Source organism: Brachionichthys hirsutus, chromosome 6 (genome assembly GCF_040956055.1).
Source record: "Brachionichthys hirsutus isolate HB-005 chromosome 6, CSIRO-AGI_Bhir_v1, whole genome shotgun sequence".
In the NCBI taxonomy this organism is placed as follows: Eukaryota; Metazoa; Chordata; class Actinopteri; order Lophiiformes; family Brachionichthyidae; genus Brachionichthys; species Brachionichthys hirsutus.
In genome coordinates, this window is record NC_090902.1 from 13,548,583 (window position 1) to 13,576,144 (window position 27,562).

General features: G+C 46.4%; 2 protein-coding genes across 2 annotated transcripts; one reads left to right on the forward strand and one right to left on the reverse strand.

The window, feature by feature from the left end:
- Positions 1-2,216: 2,216 nt before the first annotated feature.
- On the reverse strand, positions 2,217-14,719 carry LOC137894582 (myotubularin-related protein 7-like). Its single transcript, XM_068740016.1, has 14 exons — positions 14,696-14,719; positions 14,342-14,464; positions 13,210-13,390; positions 12,921-13,078; positions 12,702-12,830; positions 11,047-11,181; positions 10,768-10,900; positions 9,031-9,140; positions 6,284-6,409; positions 5,915-5,964; positions 5,637-5,837; positions 5,378-5,509; positions 4,977-5,103; positions 2,217-4,891 (listed from the first exon to the last, which is right to left on the reverse strand). The coding sequence occupies exons 1-14, from the start codon at positions 14,717-14,719 to the stop codon at positions 4,586-4,588; spliced, it is 1,935 nt and encodes a 644-aa protein (XP_068596117.1). The 3' UTR covers positions 2,217-4,585.
- A 4,028-nt stretch (positions 14,720-18,747) lies between these two features.
- Positions 18,748-25,522, forward strand: slc7a2 (solute carrier family 7 member 2). Its single transcript, XM_068740140.1, has 11 exons — positions 18,748-19,117; positions 19,196-19,351; positions 20,081-20,246; positions 20,355-20,491; positions 20,576-20,798; positions 21,822-21,961; positions 23,929-24,031; positions 24,383-24,594; positions 24,674-24,840; positions 24,932-25,040; positions 25,356-25,522. Exons 1-11 carry the CDS (start codon positions 18,748-18,750, stop codon positions 25,520-25,522), a joined length of 1,950 nt encoding a protein of 649 aa, XP_068596241.1.
- The last annotated feature ends 2,040 nt before the right edge of the window (positions 25,523-27,562 follow it).

Below are 27,562 nucleotides of genomic sequence, written 5' to 3' on the forward strand. Positions count from 1 at the left end.
GTCCTTAAACAAAATCGTTTTGTTGTGAAAATTTACTCCGATTTCAACTGCATCCATTTCCTTAGGTATTAAAGACAGAATATATCCGTTGACATGATGTGGAATTGACTCAGCTACAACACAACGCTTGTTAGAAATCTCCATCTCTCATATTAAATGCACAGTAGGCTGAAATGCAATTAAAACATTTTGATAATATCCGCAATCCGGATGAAATTCGATAGGCGACCCCACCCTGTGGCAGTGTCAAATTCCATAAACATTGTTCACTCATCAGCTGATATATTGTGGAACACATTTTGAAGCTCCATTGCCTGCAATGCAACCACAATTTTCAAAGTGATCCAGAATCTAAGCTCTCTTCTGAATCATCACCAAATATTTACTCTTAACCATAGGTGTGAATGGGTGCCTGCCTTTCTATGTGGTCATGAGATAAACCGGCGACTTATCCAGAGTGTACCCCGCCCCCCGACCCGATGTCAGCCGGGATAGGCTCCAGGGTGACCTGTGACCTTCAGATTCGGCTGAAGACGAGACATTTACTGATTGTCTCATCGTCAAGAAGATGAATGAATTAATAAAGCTCAACAGCACTTTTGCCATCACACTCCTCACTCGCCCAATTAAAACTAAATGTCCTAGATTTTATTTTTAAGTGGGGCTTCTATTGTTGCACTCAAACATGTGTGTCATTTACACTGACATTGTTTGGAGACGTCAACAAAGGAGCAACCATAGCAGGTCCAACAACTGGCGCAAGCAGAAAGTAATGTTTTGTTTTGTTGGCGTCTTTTTTACACACTAATCACTGTTGTTAAATAAAAAATGGGACAAATTATTTTTGTGTAAGGTGGCATACATTAAAAAAAAAGGATAATGTTTCACTGATTAGATTCGATTTTGGGAGCAGTTGCAGGAGTTGGTTCAAATTTCAAATGGTGAAAATGGGAACGTAATCCATTGAATCCCTCTTTTTCCCTGGCCTGATTTCCCGGGAAGATCTTTCTCCTCTACCAAGGCGGGTGCTGCATAAATAGGCACACTGGAAATAGACCTTCACTCTCCGAGGAGCCTCTCAGGAGAGAGCCTGGACCAATGGCCAGAGTTCTGGCATTAAGATGTAGGCCACTCATTACACACTTCTGAACAGTTTGTGGAATCCCTTTACATTCCGAGGAGCAGGTGGAACAACAGCTTGAATATTTTTAGATTTGCGTCTTTGCCAGCAGTGACAGCAGTCTTCGCATTTCAAGAAACCTGTTCCTCTTGAAGCCAGGAAATTTATTCATGTACAAATGTCTGGTATCGTGTTCAATGATGTCCACTGATGTACTGATTACTGTCTGTCTGTCTGTCTATCCATCTATCTCTCATGTAGCATCAGGGACAAGTTTATTAATGGACCAATCCAAGCCACAAGCAAAGCATTCAGGCTCTCTTATTGATAGAATTTCCAAAGACGTGACAGGGAACGTCAGAGACGGCGTGAGGGCAAATTTGTGGTGACACTGGAGGACGTATGTGATCTACGAGGGGGGGGGGGCACTTACTCTATAAGTGGGCAAAAGGCAGCCTGTTCTGATCAAGATTCAAAACTAGCGACTGGTACCATACATTTATTTGGAAAGTGTTTACTGGAGTAAATCAATCAAAGAGGAAGTAGGCTCGTTTTTTCATAAACTCACAAAGTGTCATATCATGTAGATTTATAAAGAGATTCTATAGATCTAAGTTAACATGTATGCGTTACTTACCAGGTTTACCTCCTGGAACTCAGCTGCTGATGTTCTCTCACCACATCAAACCTGACCACTGATCATGCAGTTCATGCCCACATAGACACACACACACACACACACACACACACACACTCATAATAAAAATACATGCAGACATAGAATCTCATATTCTCAAAACTAAACTTGCATACATAGTCATCCACTTAATTGACAAGATTGTTATGCCTATTTTGTTGTCTCCCTGTATTATTTTATATGCACTGAGGCTGTTCTATATGTTGGCTGATGTTGATTCTACTAATGATGATATATGATGTTTTTTATACAGGCATTTATGTATGACAGACTAGGTTTGAAAGGCCTAGCCGGGGACAGGGATTGAAAATTAGATTCTGGCTATAAATCATACATGCTAAGCATCTCCGTATAAACTTTACACATGTAATGTCTATTGACGTAATGCTAATGTATGATGATGATGAATATATTTATTAGATAGAATGTTAGAGTACAAGTACAGTCACACAGTAGCATGTATTACAGTACAAGTACAGTCACACAGTAGCATGTATTACAGTACAAGTACAGTCAAACAGTAGCATGTATTACAGTACAAGTACAGTCAAACAGTAGCATGTATTACAGTACAAGTACAGTCAAACATCCTGTCTAAGAGGAGCATTTCAAAAAAGCCCTTGCGGGCTTGTTTCCGTTGAAAGTCCTGACTATGGTCCCTGACAAACATTTAAGATAAAGAAAATTAAAAAAACACAGTTATTAAAGAAACAAGAGGCAGTGAACAACTCTGAACAATACAACTATGATGCGAGTAAAGTCAACCATCCAGGTCGAGCTGCATTAAAACACTTAGTCGCTCTTTAGCACCCCGGCGGCGGGAGTTAAAGAAGGAACTGACATCTATCGGGAATTCTTTTACGTTTTTATTTTCATATTGTAAAGCTTTTATTATATATATATATATTTTTTAATGTAATGTAAAAAATCATAAGAAAGTTGGGCTATAACAGTAAATGTAACTGCAAAATAACTTATTAGTTCATTGAGTGGCATGACAGCCCCCCAGCAGACTCACACAGCATTGGCAAGTTCTCAAAGATCCCTTAAAGGTAGAAAAGGAATGGAGAAGTGGATCTATTTCATACGACGCCTGCTCAAGGACGACACGAGCTGGTTAGTGAGAGTGTTTGGTTTAATCTGGTCATGTAGATGGGTTTGGATCAATCTGTCAAAGAACTGAGATTAGAAATATTTGCCAGCATTGAAATGCTCTGGAACATTGAGAAATTACATTTATAAACTAATTTGCAACAATAATAATCAATAACCCAGACACTCGTCAGAATAGAACACAATCACCAACGGTTTTCAATTTTGGTGAATTCTACCAACAGATTCTCTTGAAAACTATTCCAGTGCCTTGTTCTACAGATTATCAACAAATCTAAAACTTTACCAAATCTAAAACTGGATAAATTATCCAGTTTTTTGTGTGGATAATTTATCTACACAAAAAAACAAAATGTGCCAAACTACGCTGTTTTGTAATTTGGTTACAGTGAGCTAGTAAAAAGAGCATGTAAACAAAAACTAAAAATGACCAGCGATTTGACAAAATGACAATATATTTGTGTGCCCGAAAATAAAACAAACCAAATCTTTGGATTTCAATTTGGACACAGCTCTTTGTAGAGCTCTTCTATACGACAGCAGAGATCCTCATGATACAAATAAAATAAACTGCATTTAAGGAAGTTTACAACATACAAAAAAGAAAAAGTCAGTGCAAAAATACCTCGGCATGCTTTGCTGGTTGATCTCTGCTCTGTGGCAGTGATCGGATATGTACCAAACTATTACTGCGTGATTTAAGGTTGATTAAAGGCCCCATATTTTACCCTTTTTCCACAAGTTAACAAAGTTCCCAGACACTGAATGAAATATCTGTGACGGTCTTTGGTCAAAATATTTTTAATAAAGATTTTGCTGTTTTTGGGTTGATAATGACCAAAAACCTCCATAATAGTGTAGAAACATGGGGAAAGTGCGCGTTTCATAATATGGGACCTTTAAGGTGTGGCACAAATACTGTAGGAGTCATTTTATGCCCAGGGCAACGGTACAGGGTAATGCTACAGCTGGCTTATTCTTTTATTGATGCATCCTTTACAAAAAAAAATTATGCGCGTCAGTTCCTCTTTGTAAGACTTCTTGTTTGATCATAGGCCAAGGTCACTGCTGTGATCTCAGATCAGTCATTTAAGGTTTAAGCATTTGTATATCATCATGTAAACTAAAGTTAGGGCAGAGCAGGATCATCGCTGCTCCTTCAGACCGGACAGAATCTAAAGTCCAGATGAGGACCAGCCAACATTTAAACCAGGGGATCTAAAGAACAAGCAAAACACTCTGGAAAAGGACCTGTGGAGAACCAGATCTGCAAATACAGCATATAAAGATCAGTCACTCGGAGCGCTTCCTCAGCAACAGGTCGGCAGCACATACCCTGCACACATTCGACAAGCCGACATTAACAAGACAGCATTATTAGCATTTAACCAGCATTTAAATGTCTCTATTTGTTCAACGATTCGCTCCCATTAGAATTAGAGCACCTAAAACATTTGGCCTCGTCTCGTTGGAGCTCTGCTGGCCGTTTCATTTTGCTTTGGAGACTCAATATCAGGTGATTCCACTGTTCAACTTACTTGCTCGCCCTGAAAGGACATTTTCAGACACTGAGCCATTTTGTTCTTTTAGCTGCATATGAAGTAAATTGTCGCGAGCTACTTTAATGTAAATGCTAATGTAAATGCTACTTTCATTCAGGCAGCTGAGTAGGCGGCCTCGTCCAAGTCTGGATCCCGGGCGCTGTCCTCGCTGAGGGGCGGATGGCAGCTCATGTCAACGCCAGATTCCTGGTCGCTGCCGTTAGAGAGGATGGTCTCAGAAGGCGGGTTGAGGTCGGTTGCTTTGGGGCTGCTGGCGATGACGCCCCCGGTGTAATCCTGAGGGGTGTTGGCCACACTGAGGCCGTTGCCACGAGGCCGCGCCGCCGGACTCTGACCGACGGCAGCTTCTCGCTGGGGGACACTCCTACCCCCCTGCTCCTGCTCCAGGTGAGTAATTTTCTATGACAACACGAGGCCACGATTATCTTTCATAGTCGGCGCCGGACATTTGCTTTTCATGCGACGGGCTCTCTTTCTGTCTGACCTGCTTGTGTGACGCCAGCTGCTCCTCCAGCTGTTGCGTCTCCTCCCGGATGGCGCTCAGATAGTCCTGCGTGGACTGCCGGGGATGCATCCCCCTGTCAAAGCGGTTGTACAACCCTCTCCAAAACCTTCGACGGAGCGAGAGATTTCCACAGTGAAATAAAACTTTTCAGGACAATCTGTTTCGCTTCTTTTTCCATTTCTATACATTTACTGAAAGATTATGGAAATGTGACTTTTTTCTTTCTTTTCTTTGCATTTATGTGACAGAAAATAAACGTGTAGGGCAGCACGGTGGCGCAGTGGGTGGCGCTGTTGTTGTTTGTTTGTGGACAAATGAATGAAAATGTGCGCGTCTGTATACCTGTCCTGTAAATCGTTGGCGTGTGTGTGAGAACCTACTTGAAGCAGTAGGGGGCAGTAGATATTTGCAGCAGGGGCGTCTGGCTGTGGCCGGGGCGGTACAGGGGGTTGATGTAGTCGGCCTTTTTAGTCCAAAGATAAGTCCACAACGAGTGAGTCCTTTCACGCAGCCTGTGTAAACATCAAGCGGGAGGAAGACGAGGAGAGACAAGATGAAGTGCATCACCATTTCTACCAGCCTGCTGGCGACAGTAATTCGTCTCTTAGTGCACTAGAGTTCAGACCATGTGCATCTCACCGCAGCTCCGTCCGCTCCCGCTGGCTGTTGCCGACGAAGTTTCCGTACTGGCAGGAGTAGATGTGGCTGTGAACGGCGATGAGGAGCCTCTCGTTGAACTCGAAGGCGCAGGGGAACTGCTCCGTGAGCTGCCACACGCACTCCAGAAACTGATCGATGACGGGGGCGACCTCTTTAGGGTCTCCAACCCGGTGGTGGCATCTGATGGAAAACGCTTTGAAGGTTAGATCTAAAGCTAAAATCAGACACGCAATGAAAGAGAGACTGTGGAGTCAAACCTGTGAGAGAACTTGTGTCCAAATGAGATCCAGTCTTTCTCGATGAGGACCTAAGAGCAGGGAAAAGCACATTAAGAGTTCTTTACAGAAGTTTAGACATAATGCAGAACATCCTGCAGGAATGAACAAACTTGTTCACCGTCTGCGTGGGGTACATTTATTTTTCCAGGAGGGGGACAGTCTCATATATTACTTTTCCACTTTAGCCATCTGGAAATCCTTAGTTAGCTACAACAAATCCTCCTGAACAAATGAAAGCACCCCGTGGGCCCCACAGGGACTACCACCAGCGGGGGACTGAATACTTGCTTATAACCAGTTATAACACTGGCACAGAGTGACATAGTGCTGCATAAGAGACGCACTGACCATGAGTCCTCTGAGGGTCCGGTAGTAGGGGTCCAGAAGCACGGAGGCCACGGAACACACCTGGGCAGTGCGGTCCCAACCGTCCGAACAGTGAACCAGTACGCTGACGCCTTCGTCTGCAACAGCCTGCGCACGCACACACACACACACACATGATATTATTATTATTATCACTAAACAAAATGTACATTTACAGTGAGCCATTCTGGAATATTCTTGGTTATCCACACAATGATTCCAGATCACTGCCTAAATCAGGCGGATTATTCCTCGTGTCTGAACATATCTGGGGGCCGCTTGTCCTTCATTCATTGATCTTCAAGGATCACGCTGATCTGCAATCAATAACGGAATGTTTGTACCAAGTCCAACAAAACAAAACTAGAACTAGAAAACGACAATCAGAGATTGCAGACCTCGCCTCCAATAGACTATTGGATCTTGTGAGACAGTAAACAGGGCTTCCGGATCAGAGGGGCCAAACCTGCGCTATAGCTTGCTGCTCCGGAACGGGAAAAGATACAACTACAACTGTGACATATATGAAACTAGAATGAACTATGAGTGTGTACACCAAATTTGAAGTCTCTAGCTCCGAAATTGAGGTCAGGATGGACTCCTGAAAAATGCAGATTTTAGAACGAAAATTAGCTCTCAGATCCGGATTGTGATCCAGATCCGGACAAAATTAGTCATGGTCATAGAACTTTAAGGAGTACTTATGTGTGATTTTTTTTTCAGATCCATACCGCCATGCGTTTTGAAGAAATTAAGAAAAATGTCAAAAAGTGCCCTATCTCGCAATATTAAAGAATCCTTTAAAAAATTCTAGAATCTGGATCCAGATCCGGATCAACACCATTCTCGGGCAGGACCGAGCCACGGACAGAACCTTGCTTGTGTAAAAATCTCAAGTCAATTGGTTTACTAGTTTTTGAGTTATGCACGCGGACAGACAAACAAACAGACAAACAGACAAACAGACAAACGGACCCAATTGCAATTACAACCTATGACAGAACAATGGAAACAGTGCAGCGCTGTCTCGTTCACGGAACCTGCTGAGGCTTAGGGAAGTAGATGTGTTGCTGTTATTCATTTGATTCGAGGTGTTTGATAATTTAATAAAGTTTTTTTTTATCATTATTGTTTTGTCATGTTTGCACAACCTCCTTCCTGTCAGGCGACAATCTCATCAAGCCTCATTTACCAACCGTCTGCCCAGGAGCTGTGGATCAACAGCCAGTTCTGAACCAGAACTCCCCGGTTCTCCTTAGCACCCCACCCACGTTTACCTCAATCGAGGCATCCAGCGCAGCAAGAGCCACGATGGCAGCATCTAGATTTATCGTGCAACATATAGCAGTAAAACAGAGCAGGAAGGTCATGGCTGAAAAACACTATGAAATATTTACGACTGAAAAACAACCCGAGCAGAAAAATGCTGACTCTTCAACTGAGGCCAAAGATGTCGGACGTGAAGCATCTGCAGTGAGAAGAATTCTGAGAGTAGACGTTTCAGACGTAGATCTCGTCCACGCTTTGAGGGAATCAGAAAATATTTAGAATTGATGTTTTGCTTTGGAATAAGAATGCTATTTGAAACACCAACGGTTGACTCAGTTGTGCCATGAGGCTGATATTGCACAACACGCTGACGTTCCTGCACCCGCCTCATTCTGTTGGCCAAACAAAGAACATTTTGTCTTGGGAATACCGGCCCGATGCATATTAATTAAGATTCAATGCAGCAGCATCGCTTCACAAGGAAGAAGGCCTTTGCTAAAAACACGTTCTGATCCGACCGCTCATTTGATGTTGCCTGTTAGAAAGAAGGGCTTTTTTTTCCACCACCGTCACCAAGGGCTTGTTCGTGGTGCTGATTGGCTGCAGAATAAAGGGGCCAGACTAAAACTGCTCTACGAATCCCGCCGGGCGATGTAGCTTTGTCCTAAAAACAAACACACACAAGTAGACAAACGCTCTCCAACTGATGATGCCAAAGCAAATTTTGTTACAAACTGACCCCCCCCCCCCTCCATCAGAGAAGGGACAACTTATGTGGCCCTCACAGGGAAAAGTTTGGGGACCCCTGGTCTAAATCACAACCTCCGTGGGGAAGTAGCAAATCCGTTGACATGCTTACAAATATGTAAGCTCCATTGAGTACAATGTTAACGAAGTATTTAAAGGGATCCAGAATCCAGGATCTCTTCTGGATCATCACCAAAATGTAATCACCTGGTTCCTGGCAACATTCCCAACATTTCCTAAAAAATTTCATCAAGCTCCATCTGTCATTTTTGGAGTTTCCTTGCCAATAGCTGGACAGACGGACAGACAGATAAACGCCTGCAAAAAGATGAGCAGCCGGGATGGTAGAAGTCTGTTTGTGACTTCAGCCGCTCAGTTTAATCCATTTCACAATGGAAACATCTTCATCCAGAGAACAGATCACCCCCCCCCCCAGAAGTCTGCAGAAACAGGCCTCGCCATCCTCCCCAGAGGGGGGAATGGGTGGGAAATGCCCAACCCAAAACTGTGGGACTTTGTGTTTGCGTAGGTCTGTGTCAGAATCAGAATCAGCTCATTGGTCAAGTTTGTGTACAAGTACAAGGTACGAGTCCTACCTGTCAAATGAATGCAGGGACAGACAACATCTGTATTACACGCACTAGAACACACACCTAAGCTAACATCGAGCGCTGCAAGCGAAGCAGACAGCAGGGATCAACCTCCAGACTGACCTTAGCAATGAAGACGCCTGCGTCCAAGACGGCTTTGATGTGCTTCAGCCAGCCTGAGCTCTCCAGACCTTCCAGGAAGTCAGCCATGGACGGGGAACGCAGCTCACACACTGAAACCACAACGCAACCGCCGTTACTGGGAGGAGAACGCAGCACGCTAAACTGCAGCTCACATTTCACCGTAAACGCCCATCGATGCGGGTTTAAGCGTGGCGAAGATCTGGGTCGCACTACAGCGCACAACGTTCTCACGGTGCTGTTCATTTGGAAAAGGTCAGCAGCAGGGATCAAAGGATGGAACCGTCTATCAAGCCCAATGTTGATAGAGCTCCAGAACCGTTTCACTGGTTTGTCATGAAATTCATGTTCCCCAGATTATGCAATCTAATCAAAAAAAAGCTTTCCTGATATCCTGCAGTCAACTATCGGGGGAAAAGCTGGCACTCGTGAGCGTCTCCAATAAGAGTCCTGCACATTTCAATGATTGAGGTTCACTTTTTAGGTTTTTGAGTAAAATGCTTCATTGTCATCATTTTGGGCTGCTGAAATATTTAGTGAGTGAGTCGGACTTTAGCTTTCACTGCTAGAATGGCCATTTTGACATGCTGAAATGTGAATGTTGAATAAACGCGAGAATGGAAAGGGTTCAGGTTCGGGCGTCACCCTGATTAGCAAATTCTATGTGTACGGAATCGAAAGTGTGAAGTTTGTAGCGAACGTTTCCATGATATTCTAGTTTTTTGGTTTTTATACTGTACTGTGTGACAGGAATTGAACAGTGATCAATTGTGTAGCTTGACTAGTTAATAGTTATACTTCGGTAAGATGTCTAAAATGATTTTTCTGCCAGCAAGATCTTTGTTAGAATTAGAAACTCGGGATTCATTTTAATGTACTTTTTTTTTTTTACCTGAATTCATCTGCAGGTCAATTTACTTAATGCCAACTTGAAGATGGTTTATGGCCAAAAACATGCAAAAATGATTTTCCCCACAGGCCCCAGCATTTAATGTGATTTTTTTTTTTTTAACCAGAACAAATTCTTTATGCGTTTTGATCTTTTCAAACCGGAGCTCGGAGCTATTTTCAGCCATCTTCAGGGTTCAACATAAATATGTGCAAGTTCAATGGGAGGCAGAGCGACTCTAATCTGCTTCTCAGCAGCCGTTCGTCACATTAACATTCATGCTTCAGCCGCTGCACGGAAGCATCAGCTGACGCGCCGCTCCTTAAAGTGCTGACGGAGCGTATCTACCCGACGCCGCTGCAGCGTGCTGACCCGGAGCAGCCCTCTGCAGGTTCATTCACCTTTTATAAACAGGTGAACTCCAGTCAGAGGAAATAAGGTAAGCAACGCTAATCCAGTCAACCAGAGGTGTTCCAACACTCCGGGGGGGGGGCAGGCTTTAAACACTTTGATTGCCCTGCCAGGGGGCAAAGAGTTATCACAACTGTGAACAACCTTTCAGACTTGCAATCCTCTCATTCTCACGCCCTCGGCCTCTCTCTTTAGGGGATACGGCCCTGAACTGTCCACCCTGGGAAGCCAAAATAGCTCAGAAATAAAAATCCAGATGCACGGTGCGGTCTGCACGAGGGCACACGAAAGCCAGGGGGGGGGAGGGGGCAGCGTTGGGGTCCCACTCTGCTGAATAACATTTGTGACACAATGCTATTTATATAACCGATAAACCCACAATCAGCGACAGAATCGGGTCAGGAAGACGCGGCAATTACCTTCCAGCATTTTTTGCTGGCTGTTTCTCATAACGTGGATGTTCTCGATGCCGACAAACTGGAATTTAATGTTGGCGTAGTTGTCTTCGTTCTCGTAGCCCTTTCCCGCCGCTCGGTTGGCGATCGCGTTCAGCTACGCAGAAAGAGAACGTGAGAGAAGTGCGGCCTCGTCGGACTTCAGACACAACGTTCATCCCCGGGGTCAACAAAACGCAAAGCCGGGACGTTTCCAAGGCATTCGATGAGAGCCCGTCCAGCCGAACCACAACAGAGGCTCACCTTTGGTCTGGTGTCCACCACGTACATGAAGTCGCTGCTGGGATTGGACCTGCAGATGGCCTCCAGCATCTGCTCGTCCTCCAGGCAGCGGGCGCTGAAACCCGACAGCGGCTGGCTGCTGCGGCAGATGGCAGCCTGGGAGGAGGCGAGAGCAGCTTCAAACGCCACCGCTTTGCTCGATTTGACATTTGAGGCGAAGAGTGAAGTATACAAGAGTAATCTGGAGACGACATAATCCTGCAGAGGTTCCCACAAAAGCATCAGGATGTGGAATATCTGCTTCCTTTGTTGAAGAACACCAAAACATGTATGAAGACACAAGTCATTGTGTTTAATTGACGTGCAAAGTTTAGGGAGGCTGGAATGTACGGACGAGATGACCAGCACCGAGGCTCAGCGTGAACATCGGGTTTCCATGGAAACAAAATGTCAAAAAAAAAAGCACAATTTCCCCATTGGAATTGTTGTGAGAGTGGAAGTTTAGCAAAGCCACATTAAATACGAAACGCTTGGAAGACATGTTTCCGGACGGAAATCAGGCGGACGAATCTCCCGAGGAAACGTCAGGGGAATCCGGGGGCGATGAAAACTTTTCCCATTTCCTTGCAATGTTCAATTTAATTGATCGACCACGGAATTTTTCATCTGTGCATCAGTTGCCACACGGAAAAAAGCCAGAGGCCATTGTGTGACTTCAGGCTCGTAGACCAGAACAGGGACTCTTTGTACAGTCTGAGCGACACACACGCGCACACACACACACACACACGCACACACACGCACGCATGCACGCATAAGACCTTCAATCCTGGGAAGATGACCTCGCACACACAATGCAGTGTCCAGTCAAAGATGACTATAATGTGATTATGAATTCTCCGTCTTTTCCAGATTCAGATATGGAAACACGGGAATAGTTGGCATGACGACAGCAAATTATGAGAACCTTTTAAACTCATCAGCGTTTGCTGAGACTTCATCATCGTCATCCCTCTGACACCGACAGGATCAACCCCCACTAAACTAAGATGCAAAAATTAAATAAAAAAAACCTCTGCTTGTGTTTTAAACACAAATTCTCATACAACGCTGTCGCCTGTGTTTATTATCAATCGGAGCAGCTGCTACTTTAGAGCCAGGAAATCTCAATCATTGTTGCTCAATCTGAGAGTTAACCCATAAAAAAAAAAAAAAAAAATAAAGAATTTACATCTAAGAGAAAAAAAAAATGGCCTAAAAAATAATGTTGTTGCTTGATAAAAAAGAAAATCACAAGTGTTTAAGAATGTTTTACTCGCACGTAACCAAAGCAACAAGAACAGGCTGAGCACGTTGGATTATGCAGGACTATAATCCATGCGAGGACTTGTCGGCTGCTAATAGCTCTCTGATACCATCCATTCCAAAGACGAGTCGGGCCATGCCCGAATGAAGCGAGAGCAACATCGTAGACTCAGGAGACTTAGGGCAGAGGAATCCCTGCGTTCGCTGTAATCTGGTTAATCCACATCTCCCAAATCTCATCTACACACCCTACCAACATGTTGGGATTAAAACCGATCCAACAGACCCAGATCCAAGGACCCCCCTATCCAGGACGGATTCATTCCATGTGCAACAGATTCACAGCAACCTGAGAGAGAGAGAGAGGAGACCTGGGTGTCCCGGGAGTAGTAGGACAGGGCGGGGAACCTCCCTCTGCTTCGGAACCTGGCGCTCCCCTCCAGGACTGCGAGCGTGGCCGACTCGGGGACAAACAGGTCCGAAGGGTACGAGTCGCTCACCTGTCACGAAAGCCACAAAACGCAAGTGTCACGCTTTTAGGATCCATCAGCTCCGACGGGCTCGGGGGGGGGGGGGCACAGCCCACTGACTTTGTAGAGGCGGTTGACAGGGGAGAGTCTCCACAGCGCGTTGGGGACACCCATCCTGCTGAACTCAGCCCGGAGGTCCAGGAAGTCCCACTCGCGTCTCCTCTCCGCCTCGTCCACGTTGGGTTGGTAGGAGAAACAATACAGCTCCTCGTACGTCTCTGCAGAGGGACAGGACACGTCTCATCCCCCCCCCCCCCCCGGCCTCACACCCGCCGTGCAGAGGGACAGGGGACAGGAAACAGGAAACACGCGCGGCTGATCAACATGCAAACAGGAGGACACGTCCCACCTGGCTGGGAGAGACGCTGCAGGGACAGGAAGACGCTGTGGCAGTCCCGCTCTCCAGGGAGGACCAAGTTAAGGACCTGGAAGTTCTTGCAGCGAATCCTCATGGGACAGCCCGAGGACGCCGAGGACGCCGCCGACACCGAGAGCTTCTTCTCCACGCTGCACACCAAGCTGTGAAGCACCTGGCGAGAAGCAAAATGGAGACGCTTGATTCTGGTTTTATGAAACAAACACAGCGTGGCGTGTGGACGGACGCTGCCGCGTGGACGGACGCTGGCGCGTGGACGGACGCTGCGGCGTGGACGGACGCTAGCGGCGTGGACGGACGCTGGCGCGTGGACGGACGCTGGCCCGTGGACGGACGCTGGCTGCGTGGACGGACGCTGGCCCGTGGACGGACGCTGCGGCGTGGACGGACGCTGGCTGCGTGGACGGACGCTGTGGCGTGGACGGACGCTGGCGGCGTGGATGGACGCTGCGGCGTGGACGGACGCTGGCGCGTGGACGGACGCTGGCGCGTGGACGGACGCTGGCGGCGTGGATGGACGCTGCTGCGTGGACGGACGCTGGCCCGTGGACGGACGCTGCGGCGTGGACGGACGCTGGCTGCGTGGACGGACGCTGGCTGCGTGGACGGACGCTGTGGCGTGGACGGACGCTGGCGGCGTGGATGGACGCTGCGGCGTGGACGGACGCTGGCTCGTGGACGGACGCTGCGGCGTGGACGGACGCTGGCTGCGTGGACGGACACTGGCACGTGGACGGACGCTGGCCCGTGGACGGACGCTGCGGCGTGGACGGACGCTGGCTGCGTGGACGGACGCTGTGGCGTGGACGGATGCTGGCGGCGTGGATGGACGCTGCGGCGTGGACGGACGCTGGCGGCGTGGATGGACGCTGCGGCGTGGACGGACGCTGGCTGCGTGGACGGACGCTGGCACGTGGACGGACGCTGGCGGCGTGGACGGACGCTGGCTGCGTGGACGGACGCTGCGGCGTGGACGGACGCTGCCGGCGTGGACGGACGCTGGCGTGTGGATGGACGCTGGCGGCGTGGACGGACGGATGGACGCTGGCTCTTGGCACCGTTTCCTGCCACGCCCACTGTGATTGGACAGCGCAGCGATGCCTACCCACGTTTCGCTGCCCGCTCCAGGCCCGCTTTCCACGAAGACGGTGTGCGTGGCTGTGAGGTAGAGGGTCCCCACCATACTTTTTCCGGGGGTGACTCTGTCAAGCAGCCTGACATTCTCCACCTGGATGAGGAAGAGGAAGAGGAAGAGGAAGAGCAGCGTGAGACCGCCTCATCCTCAGTCCATGATCAGCGCGTAAACTGGACCCACGTGGACGTCACGGAACGTGCCCGTTCACAAAAAGTATTGATTTCATGTGACGTGAAATAAAGCTGCGCAGCGCTCGCGTGCGCGTGCGCGTGCGCGTCAGACGCGGTGACACCGCGGAGGTAGACGGGCCGGACCACAGTTTACCTTCGGGAGGCGGATGTGCTCCATCACAGGCCGACACGGGCCGCTGTCACTGCGATCGCTATCAGCAGTACGTGGTAGTACTGCAGTACACCGTGATACTACTGCGGTACACCGCGTATTAGCTCAAATGGAAGGCTTCGTCAGCGACGCGCAGGTAAACGCGGATTGTAGCGTCAGATCCGTCCCGCCCGGAGCTGCGCCGCTGGGTCCTAAAGCCCCCCCTCCGGACAAACTCAGGCCCGGCGTTCAAGCGCCGAAACTCGTATCTGTTAAATTGTCCTTGTTTTCAGTGTCTGAAGTAAATAAATGTGCTCGAATCAAGAAATAAAATGTGTTTCGAACTAATATTTTATATTTAGATATTAATGCGCAGCAATGGAGCAGTGCTAAATCTAGAGAGCTTGGTTCAGGAACTATATTTGGCGAGGTTATTAGAGTTTGTGAGATTCAGATTCACATGTTTACATGTTTTATTGTTTTATTTAAGTTAGTCAGACCCAGTACAGAAAAAGGAAATCTACAAGTACTATACTTCAAAAGTGTTTGTGTATACTGAGCTGCGATTGAGACAGGAAATCACTAGAGGTCTTCGTCCTGGGATTACTTCCTCCTCGTACCCAATAAAACGAGTATAAGTCAAAGTCAGAGTGGGAACTGTCTCCAGGCATCGATTCCTAGACAGCTAATACCTAATATGAAGAGGCTTTGGACCATTACACTCAATAAATAACATCTAAGCCATGTGGCCTCCTGCACAAAATTGAAAACTATTTTCAACTTTTGGCTTGTCAACTTTTTCCAGTGAGCTACGTTGAAATAAATGTTTTCAACAAGTTATCAATGCGTTTGGTGGTGTTTTTTGGGGGGGAAGAGAGGTTGGACATCGCTGCAGGAGCCACCCGTAAGATGTCGGAGGTGGATCCAAGCTGCGTTAGAGGTTTGCACTCTGACTGGACCTGGGGGGGCCACACTGCGGGGCCGTAACACCTATACCTGCCTGATATTTGACTTGACGTTTCTTCTGTGTAGCTTCAGTCCATCATCTTCATCACGGTTGAGGTAAATTGATTTATTTACCCCCCCGAGTTATCTGCAGCCTTGTCTTTTCACTGAACCAAACAAGCTGGTTTTATTTTTGGCAAATAGAAATCTTCCTGTACTGAAGACTGCCGTTTTTAATCTGGAAGTCACTCTGGCCGATATCTGTTCTGCTCTGAACTGCTGTCTTGTTATCAGTAATGGTTCACTCTTCCCGGTGATGCCAGCATTAACTGGAGCGAAGCAGCCTCGGTGTCTGCAAGGCAAACACCACTCAATCTGTTGACCCCCCCCCCATCAACATGTTTGAAGCTCGGTCACTCAGCCATTGGTTGTCCAATGCATTCAATTGGCCACGCAAGAATTAGTGCATGTCAACAGTAGGAAACTGTTAGCCACTGTCTCCTTTTCATCCTCTCCATGGTAACAGGGACTACCTGTATGTGGGGAAAAAAAACTGGCTGGCTTTTCTTTTGTAAAAGTACAAAAGCAGTGGATGAACTCTGTTAGAATAATTTCATCAGCAAGTCACCTTTACATTCCGTGTTTTCTTGGGTGGCGGGACAAAACTGGAGACAGAGAGACACCTGTGTGATTTCCAATTCTATAGGTAGGATGTCCAGGACTCGTTATGAGGGTCAAACTAACATCACATTACAGGAAAACTGTCTAGTCTGTCTAGTCTTTTTTGTTCTTTTACCAGTCAATCTGCTCTGACTGCTTTGACACTGCTCAGGGTTTCTGCCTGTTAAAGGTCCCCTATTCCCCACTGCTGCGCTGTTTGATGGGGGGGGGAATAAAGAATGTCTTGAGATAACTTTTGTGTGATTTTGCACTGTACAAATAATATCACAGGACCTGTAATTTTCAGAGTCCGGGCTTGTCCATTCAGTGCAGGTTTTCATATTCCATCCAAACCAGAAACATTTGATCTGCTTTGTAGATTCTCGTCTGTCTGTGTGTGTGTGTGTGTGTGTCGGCCATATTTAAATTGGCACCTCTTGCCTTTTGCACCACTAAGAAATGTATTTTTGTCATTAGCATTCAGGGTTTCAGAATCAGTCCCTGTATAGCTAAGATTCGACCGGGTCACTTGGCTGTACGGACAAACACGGAGAACTTGCTGTCTTGCCGTTTAATCTCCGGTCTGTGGATTGGAATACGAGCCAGCTGCCCACCTTCCCACGGAGGCTCCACGCTGGTTTGAGCTGGTCTTTGCCACAAACTGGAATCCTCAGCAAAGTCAAACCTTAAGATGTCGCTATGTGGTAATTTATTTATTTACTTTCTTCCTCTAAGAGCTCAAACATGGAACTTCAGTTGCTCTGGAAATCTCTAACTTTTGTACTACTCTGTAGTACTGAGTACTAGTCTCCCGTTGATTTTGTAATGGCCACAGGTCCAATGCCTTCGGGAACATTGAGCAATGGTGTATTCCATTAGAGGGACTTAACCCCACGGCCCTGCAGCCACCCTTCATTGACCAATCAGCACCCATGCTTTTAGCAGCACTCCCGTGGGCTGCACTGGGTAAACACAAGTGTCTGCCTCAGTGTTTGTCAACGCCAGTTGCCTCCCCATTTGTCAGTCGTCAGAAAGCATCGGGGCAGCTGGGACGTATTTGACGGCAGTCGGCATCAGAAATCACTTTCAGCCACGCCGATTCCTTCAGTCTCGAGCTTATTGTTTATTATTTCCTTCACAGAGTTTGACATCCTATAAACTCGAGCATGAAAGGTGAAAATCTAGTCCCACATCCAACTCCCTCGGGGGGGGTCCCCCCCCGCCCTCCTCTTCTTTGGCCTACCCTTCTCCGGGGACGTCACTCCTCCGGCTGCAGTGGGACTGGAGGCTGAGTCTCGTGGAAATGTGAGGGCAGTTCCTGTGAAGGAGCTGAGCATAAAAGCACGGCTCTGCGCAGCGTGCACGCCAGACTACGAGTGAGTGTTGAGCACAGTGCTGGAGGAGACCAGGAAGACCAATGGATGTAGTCTGGTCTGTGTTTCACGTGTAGCTGAGCTGCTGTCGATCAGAAGCGACTGAACTCAGACCAATCATATTCAGACAGGGGCATTCTCAGCAGGTAGGTTCATGCAGCTTCAGCATGGGGCGTTGTACGGGGACTTGGGAAAGGTTACTCATTTAGAGGAGCTGTACATTTAGGATTTTTGGACGTGTGAAAGGATAAATTCAATGTTTTCTTTTCCAGATATGTTCCAGATATGCTGCTATGACTAATATAAAAATGATAAATGTCCTGGATTTCAGACCATTTAACAAAAGATAGTGGTACGTTAATGGTCTCATGTGTAGAGGTCTTTGGGGTGGGGGGGGGGTCATTGGTACTGTGACCTCAAACAAAAGACCCTAACTGGGCATTAACTGTACGGAGGTTTAAATGCTTTGCAGCATTTCCAAAATGTACTTCATAGTTTGTAGGGTTATTATCGTCCACGGAAGAATACATCCATGCACTGGAGAAATGTCTTCTGCTATATTGTACACAGTTTATGTATCAGTTTATGCATTTCAGCGTTCGCTCCATCGCACTGCCTGTGCTGCCGTTCTCTGTGCAACAGATCAGTTGTAGCTGATGCACGTACGACACTCAATAATTGACCAATTAGTTTGGCCAACTATGGATTGGGCTTTTGTTTTCTCATAACAATACATGAATAATGATATTTCTAAATCTGGTGTCAATAATTATCAGATCAGTGAACGTTTCTTTTTCTTTCTTCACTGAGATGAATTTGTCTCGGAGTATTTCATGCATGTTTTTTTCCTCTCACTAGTCCTCCTTTTTTTGGACCTCGCATTACGTAACTGTTTAGTGGTTCAAACTGATTCTGGTTGACTGTTGAAAAACGCAAACACTATTGCTGCAAAGATAAAGACGACTGTAACGATTAGGGGAGAAGTACTGACTGTTTTTTGTCCTCTTTTGAATTGTTGAGATCTTTTTGTTCGTTTGTCTCATTCCATAAATCTTCCCTCTGGCCGAAGGCGTCAACATGCTGGAGAGGATCCTGTCATTCGGTCACTCCTTGTTGCGCAGGAAAGCCATTGACCTGAACGCCCTGGAGGACTCAAAGCTGTGCCGCTGCCTGGGGACTGCTGATCTCATCGCCCTCGGCGTGGGCAGCACGCTGGGCGCCGGCGTCTACGTCCTGGCCGGTGAGGTGGCGAAGGGCGACTCGGGCCCCAGTATCGTCATCTCCTTCCTGATTGCTGCCATTGCTTCCGTCATGGCCGGCCTTTGCTATGCTGAGTTCGGCGCACGCGTTCCCAAGACCGGCTCAGCTTATCTTTACAGCTACGTTACCGTTGGAGAGCTCTGGGCCTTCATCACGGGTTGGAACCTCATCCTCTCCTATGTGATTGGTGAGTTCGTGGCCCTAACCCTTCGGCGCTCTAAATGCGCTCTTGATTCATGCCGTCTGCTCATTGGTTCCTCCACAGGTACCTCTTCGGTCGCTCGGGCTTGGAGCGGCACCTTCGATGATATAATAGGAGGACACATAGAGACGTTTTGTAAAGCCTACTTTCCCATGAACTCTCCCGGCTTGGCTCAGTACCCTGACTTCTTTGCCGTCTTCCTGATACTTCTGCTTTCTGGTAAGGTGCCAAGTAAACGCTGGGATTCATAAAATGCAAGTCGGTGTGTCTGTAGAGAGACAGCAGGGCAGAGAAAATAATAACAAAGACAATGCAGTTGCTGTTAGGGTGAGTGTTGAGTGTTGATATGAATTAATTAAAAGATGACAGAGTGGTTTGAATTTAAATGCCAGCACATGATTGCTGTTTCCTTAAAAAAAGATTGGTTTTTGATCCTTCCTGTTTCTGTCCAACTACAGGCCAATTAGAAAGCATAACCGCAGCAGCTGAGGATGTAGTTTGGTCTGTAAACAACGGCAACTTGGAGAGGACTCCGTACTAATTTGCCAGATTGATGACAGTCCTGTCAAAATGCACTAGATTGAAACGTGCTGAATAAATTATATGGTTTATTACTTGTGACTTTTTTTTTTTAATCATATAAAAACATGCACAATATGTGATGAAGTGTAAAATGTCGTACGGACATTCCCTCGGGACAAAGCATAGTTATTCTGAGCAATAGCATTTCAATTAGCATTGCCTTCAGATGTGAAGCAGCGACATGCTCAGAATGAACACGATCAATGAATAATAAATACATGATCTGAATGGTGTGCATGAAGGCAGCGCGACTGTGGGCTTCGAAGGGGAAGACATTGATTAGATGGTATATTTATGACAGCAGTGCTGGCCTGCCAGCTAAACCTCGTCACACCTCATATGACTGAACTCCGTGGCTTCTCGTAGGACTCCTGTCGGTCGGGGTGAAGGAGTCCGCCTGGGTCAGCAAGATCTTCACTTCAATCAACGTTCTCGTTCTCTTCTTCGTCATCATTTCTGGCTTTGTCAAAGGAGACACCAAGAACTGGCAAATCACCGAAGGAGCCCTCATAAACGTCACCATAGCTGCAAGGTGATGTAAAGCTAATCGACGTCTTCATCAGTTTGACTGTTTGTCCACGACCCGAGCGGCTGATCGAGGCGAGCGTGACATAGATTCTCTCGTTCCTCTGCGTTTCAGGAACTTGTCGGCGACGGCCAACGCGAGCAGCGCTTATGGCGTTGGAGGATTCACGCCTTACGGCTTCAGCGGGACTTTAGCTGGAGCCGCTACTTGCTTTTATGCATTTGTTGGGTTTGACTGCATCGCAACTACAGGTTGGCAACTGACAGGGTGCGATTTGTTCTGATCTCAGTTTAAAGCTGAATGCGGAGGTGCTTTTGCCGGTTTGCGTTTTTCAGGGGAGGAGGTGAGGAACCCCCAGAGAGCCATTCCCATCGGCATCGTGGTGTCGCTGACCGTGTGCTTCCTCGCATACTTTGGCGTGTCGGCCGCCCTCACGCTCATGATGCCCTACTACCTGCTGGATGAGAAGAGCCCTCTGCCCATCGCCTTTGAGTATGTGGGCTGGGATCCTGCTAAATACGTGGTGGCGGCAGGTTCATTATGTGCCCTCTCCACCAGGTAACCGCTGGATGTGCCGACTGCGTCTACATTAAATGCAGATGGAAGCAAGTGAAATCACATAAATGTAATGCTTTCGGGGTTTTTTGCTCGCATTTTTCACGAGTCAAAGTAAAAAAGAAAAAAACATCTGACTTTTATTGCACAAAAATATAATTCCTCTTAGATTTCAAACAAAACCTTTTAAGAGTCACACTGATGAACATGTATTCCTTGCAAAGGCAATCCAGTGCAAGTGAAGCATGTCAATAGATTGAATAAACACACGGGTATGACACAGGTGTGCTTTTTTCTAAGATAAAAAATGACAAAATGTTTATTCTGCAGTCTGGCAGGTGGACGGACGCCTGCAGCGACGGAGAGGCGCTCACCAACGAGAGCGTCAGCATATCCGTCCTTGAAATAAGAATGACATTTTCTGCAAGAGTAAAAGTCACATGTTTTTCTCCAGCTCGTGAAAGATGGGACAAAAAGGGTGTATTTAATAATAGATTTTTGCTTTTCAGTGAAATGTTTTATTCATATTGACTGACTGGCACAAAAACAAATGGGTGTAAATGAGATCTGGTAGGAAATTGACAGCATCCCTGTCTGTGTCTTATTGGATTGATTCCTGCTCTTGATTGGCTAACAGCAGGGGAAGGGCTTGGGTTTCCATCTCTGCTTTGGTTCAGATATCTGCATGTCTCTGCTATTTACTCTTTATCGTGTAAATATTATAAATCGGGTTTCTCTCAAAGTGATATATTGCTGTGATATACGTCTGCCTTTCTTCCCTGACGGCTATCAAAATGGACTCCGTGATTTTGACCAAGCACATAGTTAAAAGCAACGGCGAAGTGTTTGTATTGGATTTTATTCCATTCATTAAAGCTGATTTTAAATGAATGAGAGAAAATGATCCCATCAGATAAATGCTGCCAGGAAAGAAAGGCAGATTAAAGTCGCTCTTTAGTATCTTTACTATGTGGGTGAAGGTGTGTGTGTGTGTGTGTGTGTGTGTGTCTTTGCTGTTCCACGCAGTCTGCTGGGCTCCATTTTCCCCATGCCCCGTGTAATCTATGCTATGGCAGAGGATGGGGTGCTTTTCAAAGTCTTAGCCCGAATCAATCCTAAGACGAAGACCCCACTTGTTGCCACTATGACTTCAGCTGTAGTAGCAGGTGAGATTGCATTGAGATCGCTCCTGCTAATACTTCTCACCCAGTCAGCTGTTAAAAGACAGAAATTCTCTGTGTCTCTTTTCCTCCCTAAATTACCTCGAGCTGTACCCGATCCAGTTTGAGCTCCATACGCAGCACATGGTGGTTCTTTCCCAGTTGTGCAGGTGTCTTGCTTCCGTTCCCCTCGCTGCCCTTAACTTAACGCTGATACCCTCTTCTGTCCAGCCTGTTGGGCGCCATGTTCCCTCTGCCGCGCATTCTGTTTGCCATGGCACGGGACGGTATTCTGTTCAAATGTATGTCCAAAGTGAGTAAACGCCAGTCGCCTGTGGCTGCCACCCTGGCAGCCGGCACCACTGCGGGTAAGATGCCGAGGTCGCGCCCCTAACCAATGGGGGGTTGTGTCGTGGTGGGGTTCACTGTGCACATGTGGAGGTGGCTGCATGTTAAATCGGGTGTTTCCAGAGGGAAGTGGACAAATCATGCTGGGAGGATGCGCTGTTGCAGTTTTTTGTTGTTTTTTTAGCATGGCGTGTTTGTTCTGTGTGTAACTTCAAAACTTTTAAAAGTATCTTCCCACACGTTAACCGTCTGCTGGAGTGGTGCGTTGTGTTATTCAGAAATTGACTGCTTTGCCTTTCCATGGAAATGTATTAATTTTTCAGCAAATTGCATTTTTTTTAAACAAATATATATTTTTGGTTTACAAATTATTATGTTTTTTTTTTGTAGCTTTCCATGGCAACAATTTGGTATTTCACTTGGCCTTTAATAAAAAAAGAGTAAGAGTTGTTTCCAGGACTTACATGAGCAAAACCGAGGCTTCAGGCTGGAAAACGAGCTCGGGTGGAGACGACGGCCTGTGAAAGGACAAAGCACCGTTTTCACATGTCGTATATAATATTAGCAGAGACATTTAGCTTAAAGGGTTTCATTTGAATCTGAACATTGGCCAAAAAAGAAATAATACTTTTTTTTGCCATCCTGTGGCGGTAGTGCATTCCAGTGTGTGAGCGACGCTCTCACCCTGAGCATGCAGTGACACTCTTCATCGCATCATGCTCTTCTCCAGCTCGGGCGTCCTTTTCTCCTGCAGCCACAGAAAGCTCCCTCCGTCTCACACTTCCACAACGATGTTTCATCACCTCCATTCAAAATCCAGATGAAACTTCAGTGCTGCTCAAATATAGGACCCTGATCACAGGCATTTATTTTCTATTTTAGTTCTAGAAATCACAGATAATCTTTGAACCAGACATTGTTGACGATGTCCGTCGGTGTCGGCTTGTATTCATACAATGCTTACGTTGCCCACTGCTAACGCAGCGTAGCTGGTACCGGTGTCGTGTTACACCACAGTGATACAAATATCATCGTCTGATTGCTAGAATTGTTTTGCAGAGGGGTAAATAAACAACACTCTTAAGCATATGAGGGGGTGCACACATACCTGTAAATGCATAAACGGGTCACACGAGAATAATTACACTCTTATTTTCACTTAGCATACAACGCCCCCCCCCCACCCAGAGCGCACCCCGCGATGCGAACTAGCAGAGCTCAGCGGGAGTCCTTCCCTGTTATTCTTGTTCTATTGTGATGCTGTGAGGCGCAGCAGAGTTTGATCTGAGATCAGCTTCCTCCTGTGGTCTGGTGCTGAAATCCAAGGGCGGGAACGCCGCGGCATGTCCAGATCAAACAACCTCCAGAACAGTGACCGCTGCAGCTGTCGGCACGCGCAAACGCTCGCCTCTTTTCCGTCTTTTTGTCGTGGAAACACGACTGCATATGAATGAATTGACACCCTTTTGCGTGCATTTGGCCGAGGAAAGCGTCCTTTCCCTTTATAATTGCAAGACCTTTATTTTTGTGCTGGAATGGAGGCGTTCATTGTGATGTCTATACAGCTCCAGTAATCAGGAACGATCGTGCTTCCGTTTAATCATGTGACCTTTGCTTTGCCTCAGCTGTCATGGCTTTCCTGTTTGACCTGAAAGCGCTGGTTGACATGATGTCCATTGGAACGCTGCTGGCCTACTCGCTGGTTGCTGTGTGCGTGCTGATTCTCAGGTGGGTGACATTTCTAAATAGCTCCATTACATTTGAAAGAAGGCTTTTTTTTTTGGTGCAACCCTGGAAGACGGCATCGCTCTCGGCGCTTCTGGAAACCAGAACGTTGCCTAAAGGTGAAGGTGCTTACTTAAGCTTTCTGCTGCACTTCAGCTGGCTGCACCGAGGTGACCCCCCCCCCCCAGCAAACAAAGGCTCTGTGTTTGCTCCCTGGGCCGAATGCCTAGGCTTTATGAAGCCTTCGCGTCAATCTTTGTAAAGGACGGACATGTATAAGCTATATTTCACTGAAGAGCACGGAAGCATGGCTGTTAAAAGCAGACTCACAACCTCGAGGTGTCCGTGGATCAGGTACCAGCCAGATGGAGTCCCGGAGCGGCGGCCCCGCACCGGAGAGAAGGACTACCTGTCCTCTGAGCGGGGCGGGACGGACTTGACAGAGTCCGAGTCCCACCTCAACATGCTGAAGGACGGCAGCTCCATCCTGCACACTGTCCGACACCCGCCTGCCTCCCCCTCTGAGCATTCCTCCAGAGTCGTCAACGCGTTCATCTGCGTGCTCGGTAAGCAGAGCCGGTGGTGCATCTTTACGTCACCTAGAGTCCAACGTGTGAGAATGAAGTGCGTGTTTTCATATCACAGTGCTGGAAGTGTGCGTGCTCAGCTATCTCACCACGTACCACATCGACTCCATCCTCGATTTGGAGGTGTGGATCCTGGCTTTGCTGTCCGCCGGTCTGCTCGTCTTCCTCGGCTGCGTCGCCATGATCTTCAGGCAGCCTCAGACCAGCAAGAAGGTTTCCTTCATGGTACAGAGCGGCTCCGAGCCCACCGAGATCCCACGTGAAGTCCTGCAGTTGAGAATAATCCATGTTTGTGATGCGTTTGGTGCCCTCGTAGGTTCCTCTTCTGCCCTTTCTACCCATCCTGAGCGTATTTGTCAATATTTACCTCATGGTTCAGCTGAGCGGAGATACGTGGATCCGCTTCTCTGTGTGGATGGCTTTGGGTGAGTCGCTGTACATTTGAACATTAGAAATATTTGACAGACAAGAAATATGAACAAATTACAGGTCAGGTTGAGTATAAGCTTCACAAATTGTTGTGAAAGTTCCACCATTATCTTTTCAACAAAACACATGAAGAACTCGTCAGTGGGAGATTCCCAAAGCACCAATCAAGTGGAGGCAACTGGTGCATTAAAACCAAAAGGAAGCACAGGGAAAGGAAAACTATGATTTTAAGTTTCATGTTTCTATAATAAGCTAATTTAATTAACCATCTCAAACTAATCTTTTTTTTTTGTCCCCTCACATTTTTCCAGGCTTTGTGATCTACTTTGGTTACGGCATGTGGCACAGTGTGGAGCGCCAGCGCCAACTCCAGACTCCCGCAAACATCAGATCCCAGGAAAACAACGAAGGCAGCCGAGAGGCAGACGGAAAATTCCAGGAGCGTTTCATCTGCCCAGAAAAGACCAGCCAGTGTTAAAGTTTAGCAGCTGCAGAGTCCGAAGCGCTGCCTGTTTCTGCAGCTCCTTGTTAGGACGGTCAATTTTCCATATTAGCGGCAAAGTCATTGCAATGGGACCAAATGCTGTAGGACACACTGCCCTTCATGGACAGCATGGAGAATGGAAAGGCAGGTAACACACTGGAAAACGATTCGCGCTCTCCCAACTCTGAAAGCAGTCGGGGCCAAAACTGTTTCACCATGACTTCCTAGTCCTTGATGTGCATTTTTACATTTGAGGTCTGTGTTTTTTTCATGTGAATTCTTGGAAACTTGTGTTAACCAGTAATATTAAATGTCTTATTTTCATAAGTTAAATTAAAGGTAAGGCTGGTTTGTGGTGAAAGCAATCAATGCTCTTTGACATCTGTGAAATGTGCTGAATAAGGACCAGCTTCAGGAGGAAATTAAATCTTGCAATCTAATTGTCAAATACCTAATTTGCATATACCGGTATTCGTTAAATGTTTGTGTTTGTACAACGAGGGCACCAAATTTCGACCAATGCGCTTTAGGGCATAGAGCTTTTTATTATCATGATTTGACTTGCGTTTTATGAAGTCATGCGAGTCTTTGCTGTAGATGTGGAGACAACAACTGTCCTGGTGCAGGTTTACGTCTTTCTTCTGCATCATCTACGAGCTGTTAGTCTGAATAAGGAGATTGTTGTTTTTTTGTAACTGAACACTGTTTATAGATTTCTTTGCAAATATATGAAGTTAATTTCCTGTTTGATATTTTGAGCTCCAGTTTGTTGATGCAGTTGCAGACATCCGGGAATTTGTTGTCTCTCAACCATGACTACCTTTATTCCAAGAACACTGTCCTGTGTCACTCAAAGTAAACCAGAATGTGATCACGTTAACCCTTTAAAGCCAAACATGTCATATTTGATACACTTGGCCTTTCAGGATTTAGAAACTTCTACTTCAGAAGTTTGATTTAGATTTTTCTCCACGAAAAAGCTGATGGATACAAGCCGACACATGAATCTGCATTTTCCATGAAAAATCCTTTAATCCTTTATTGAGATGCACAAAACAACACATTAGGACGGGGCAACAGAAGACAGATGTCAAATATTCATGAAATATCCCAGAGATTTCTCACGTAGGGACAATTACAGATGCAAATAACACCGGACGTGTGTCTCCCTCTTTTATCGAGTTTATTGTCTTATGTTTAATGTTTTACTTCAAAGCTCAATAAAACTTTTGAACATGAAGTATTTATTTACTGGAGAACTCCTGCAGACATCAGCTGGAAGACGTTCTCCTCCACTGAAACCACATCACCAGTGAAGGGTAGCAGATAAAGTTCATAAAAGAAACCATTGTATCAAATGTTCCAGTCGGGCCATGTTTGATTCCATTAAATGCGACTGGAGCAAAGAGGAACGGGTTCATTTTTTTTAATTGTAGATGACGCCACCATGTGGCCTATTGGAAGTAAGCTATGCTGTCTCTCCCACCTTCCACACAGCATCAGAGGGACGCTCCCTTATAAATAAGATAAAAGCAGCATTATTGAATGACTGGCACACAATCAGACACGCCCCTTGGCTCTGATTGGTGGTCTACATTCAGGTGGAGTACCGGCATACTTCCCTGGGGGTCATTGATACCTCACGGAGTGAATTGAAGAAATACTGATTAACCACACAATGTTGGATAGAGAGGTGGATTAACGCTTTTATTTTATTTTTAATTGCAGGAACACTGTGACAGACACTTAACTCCAAAAGTATTACAGATTTGCATGAAACTATTAGAGATATCAGGAACAGCTGATCAAACTTTAGACAAAATCTATGTTGGAATCCGACAAATAATTTAGGGCCAAAGATTCTATTCCATTCTATGGATCGAGCTTATGGGAAAGCAGCATTCTGAAACTGTACACTATTAAAGCAGAAAACTACTATTTTACACTGGTAAACTTGTGACGGGATATTTGCATGATGTTCAGTAACTAAATGGCCACACTGAGTTTTAAAATAGGGCACTGGAAAAATCTATT

Coding starts and splice junctions, on each gene's coding strand:
- LOC137894582 (XM_068740016.1), bottom strand. CDS start 14,719: ATGGAGCACATCCGCCTCCCGAAG. Junction 5,965..6,283: donor GGACCCTCAGAGGACTCATG/GTCAGTGCGTCT, acceptor CCCTGCTCTTAG/GTCCTCATCGAGAAAGACTG. Junction 4,892..4,976: donor AGCTGGCGTCACACAAGCAG/GTCAGACAGAAA, acceptor GTGTTGTCATAG/AAAATTACTCACCTGGAGCA.
- slc7a2 (XM_068740140.1), top strand. CDS start 18,748: ATGCTGGAGAGGATCCTGTCATTCGGTCACTCCTTGTTGCGCAGGAAA. Junction 19,352..20,080: donor CCTGATACTTCTGCTTTCTG/GTAAGGTGCCAA, acceptor GGCTTCTCGTAG/GACTCCTGTCGGTCGGGGTG. Junction 24,841..24,931: donor GCAAGAAGGTTTCCTTCATG/GTACAGAGCGGC, acceptor GTGCCCTCGTAG/GTTCCTCTTCTGCCCTTTCT.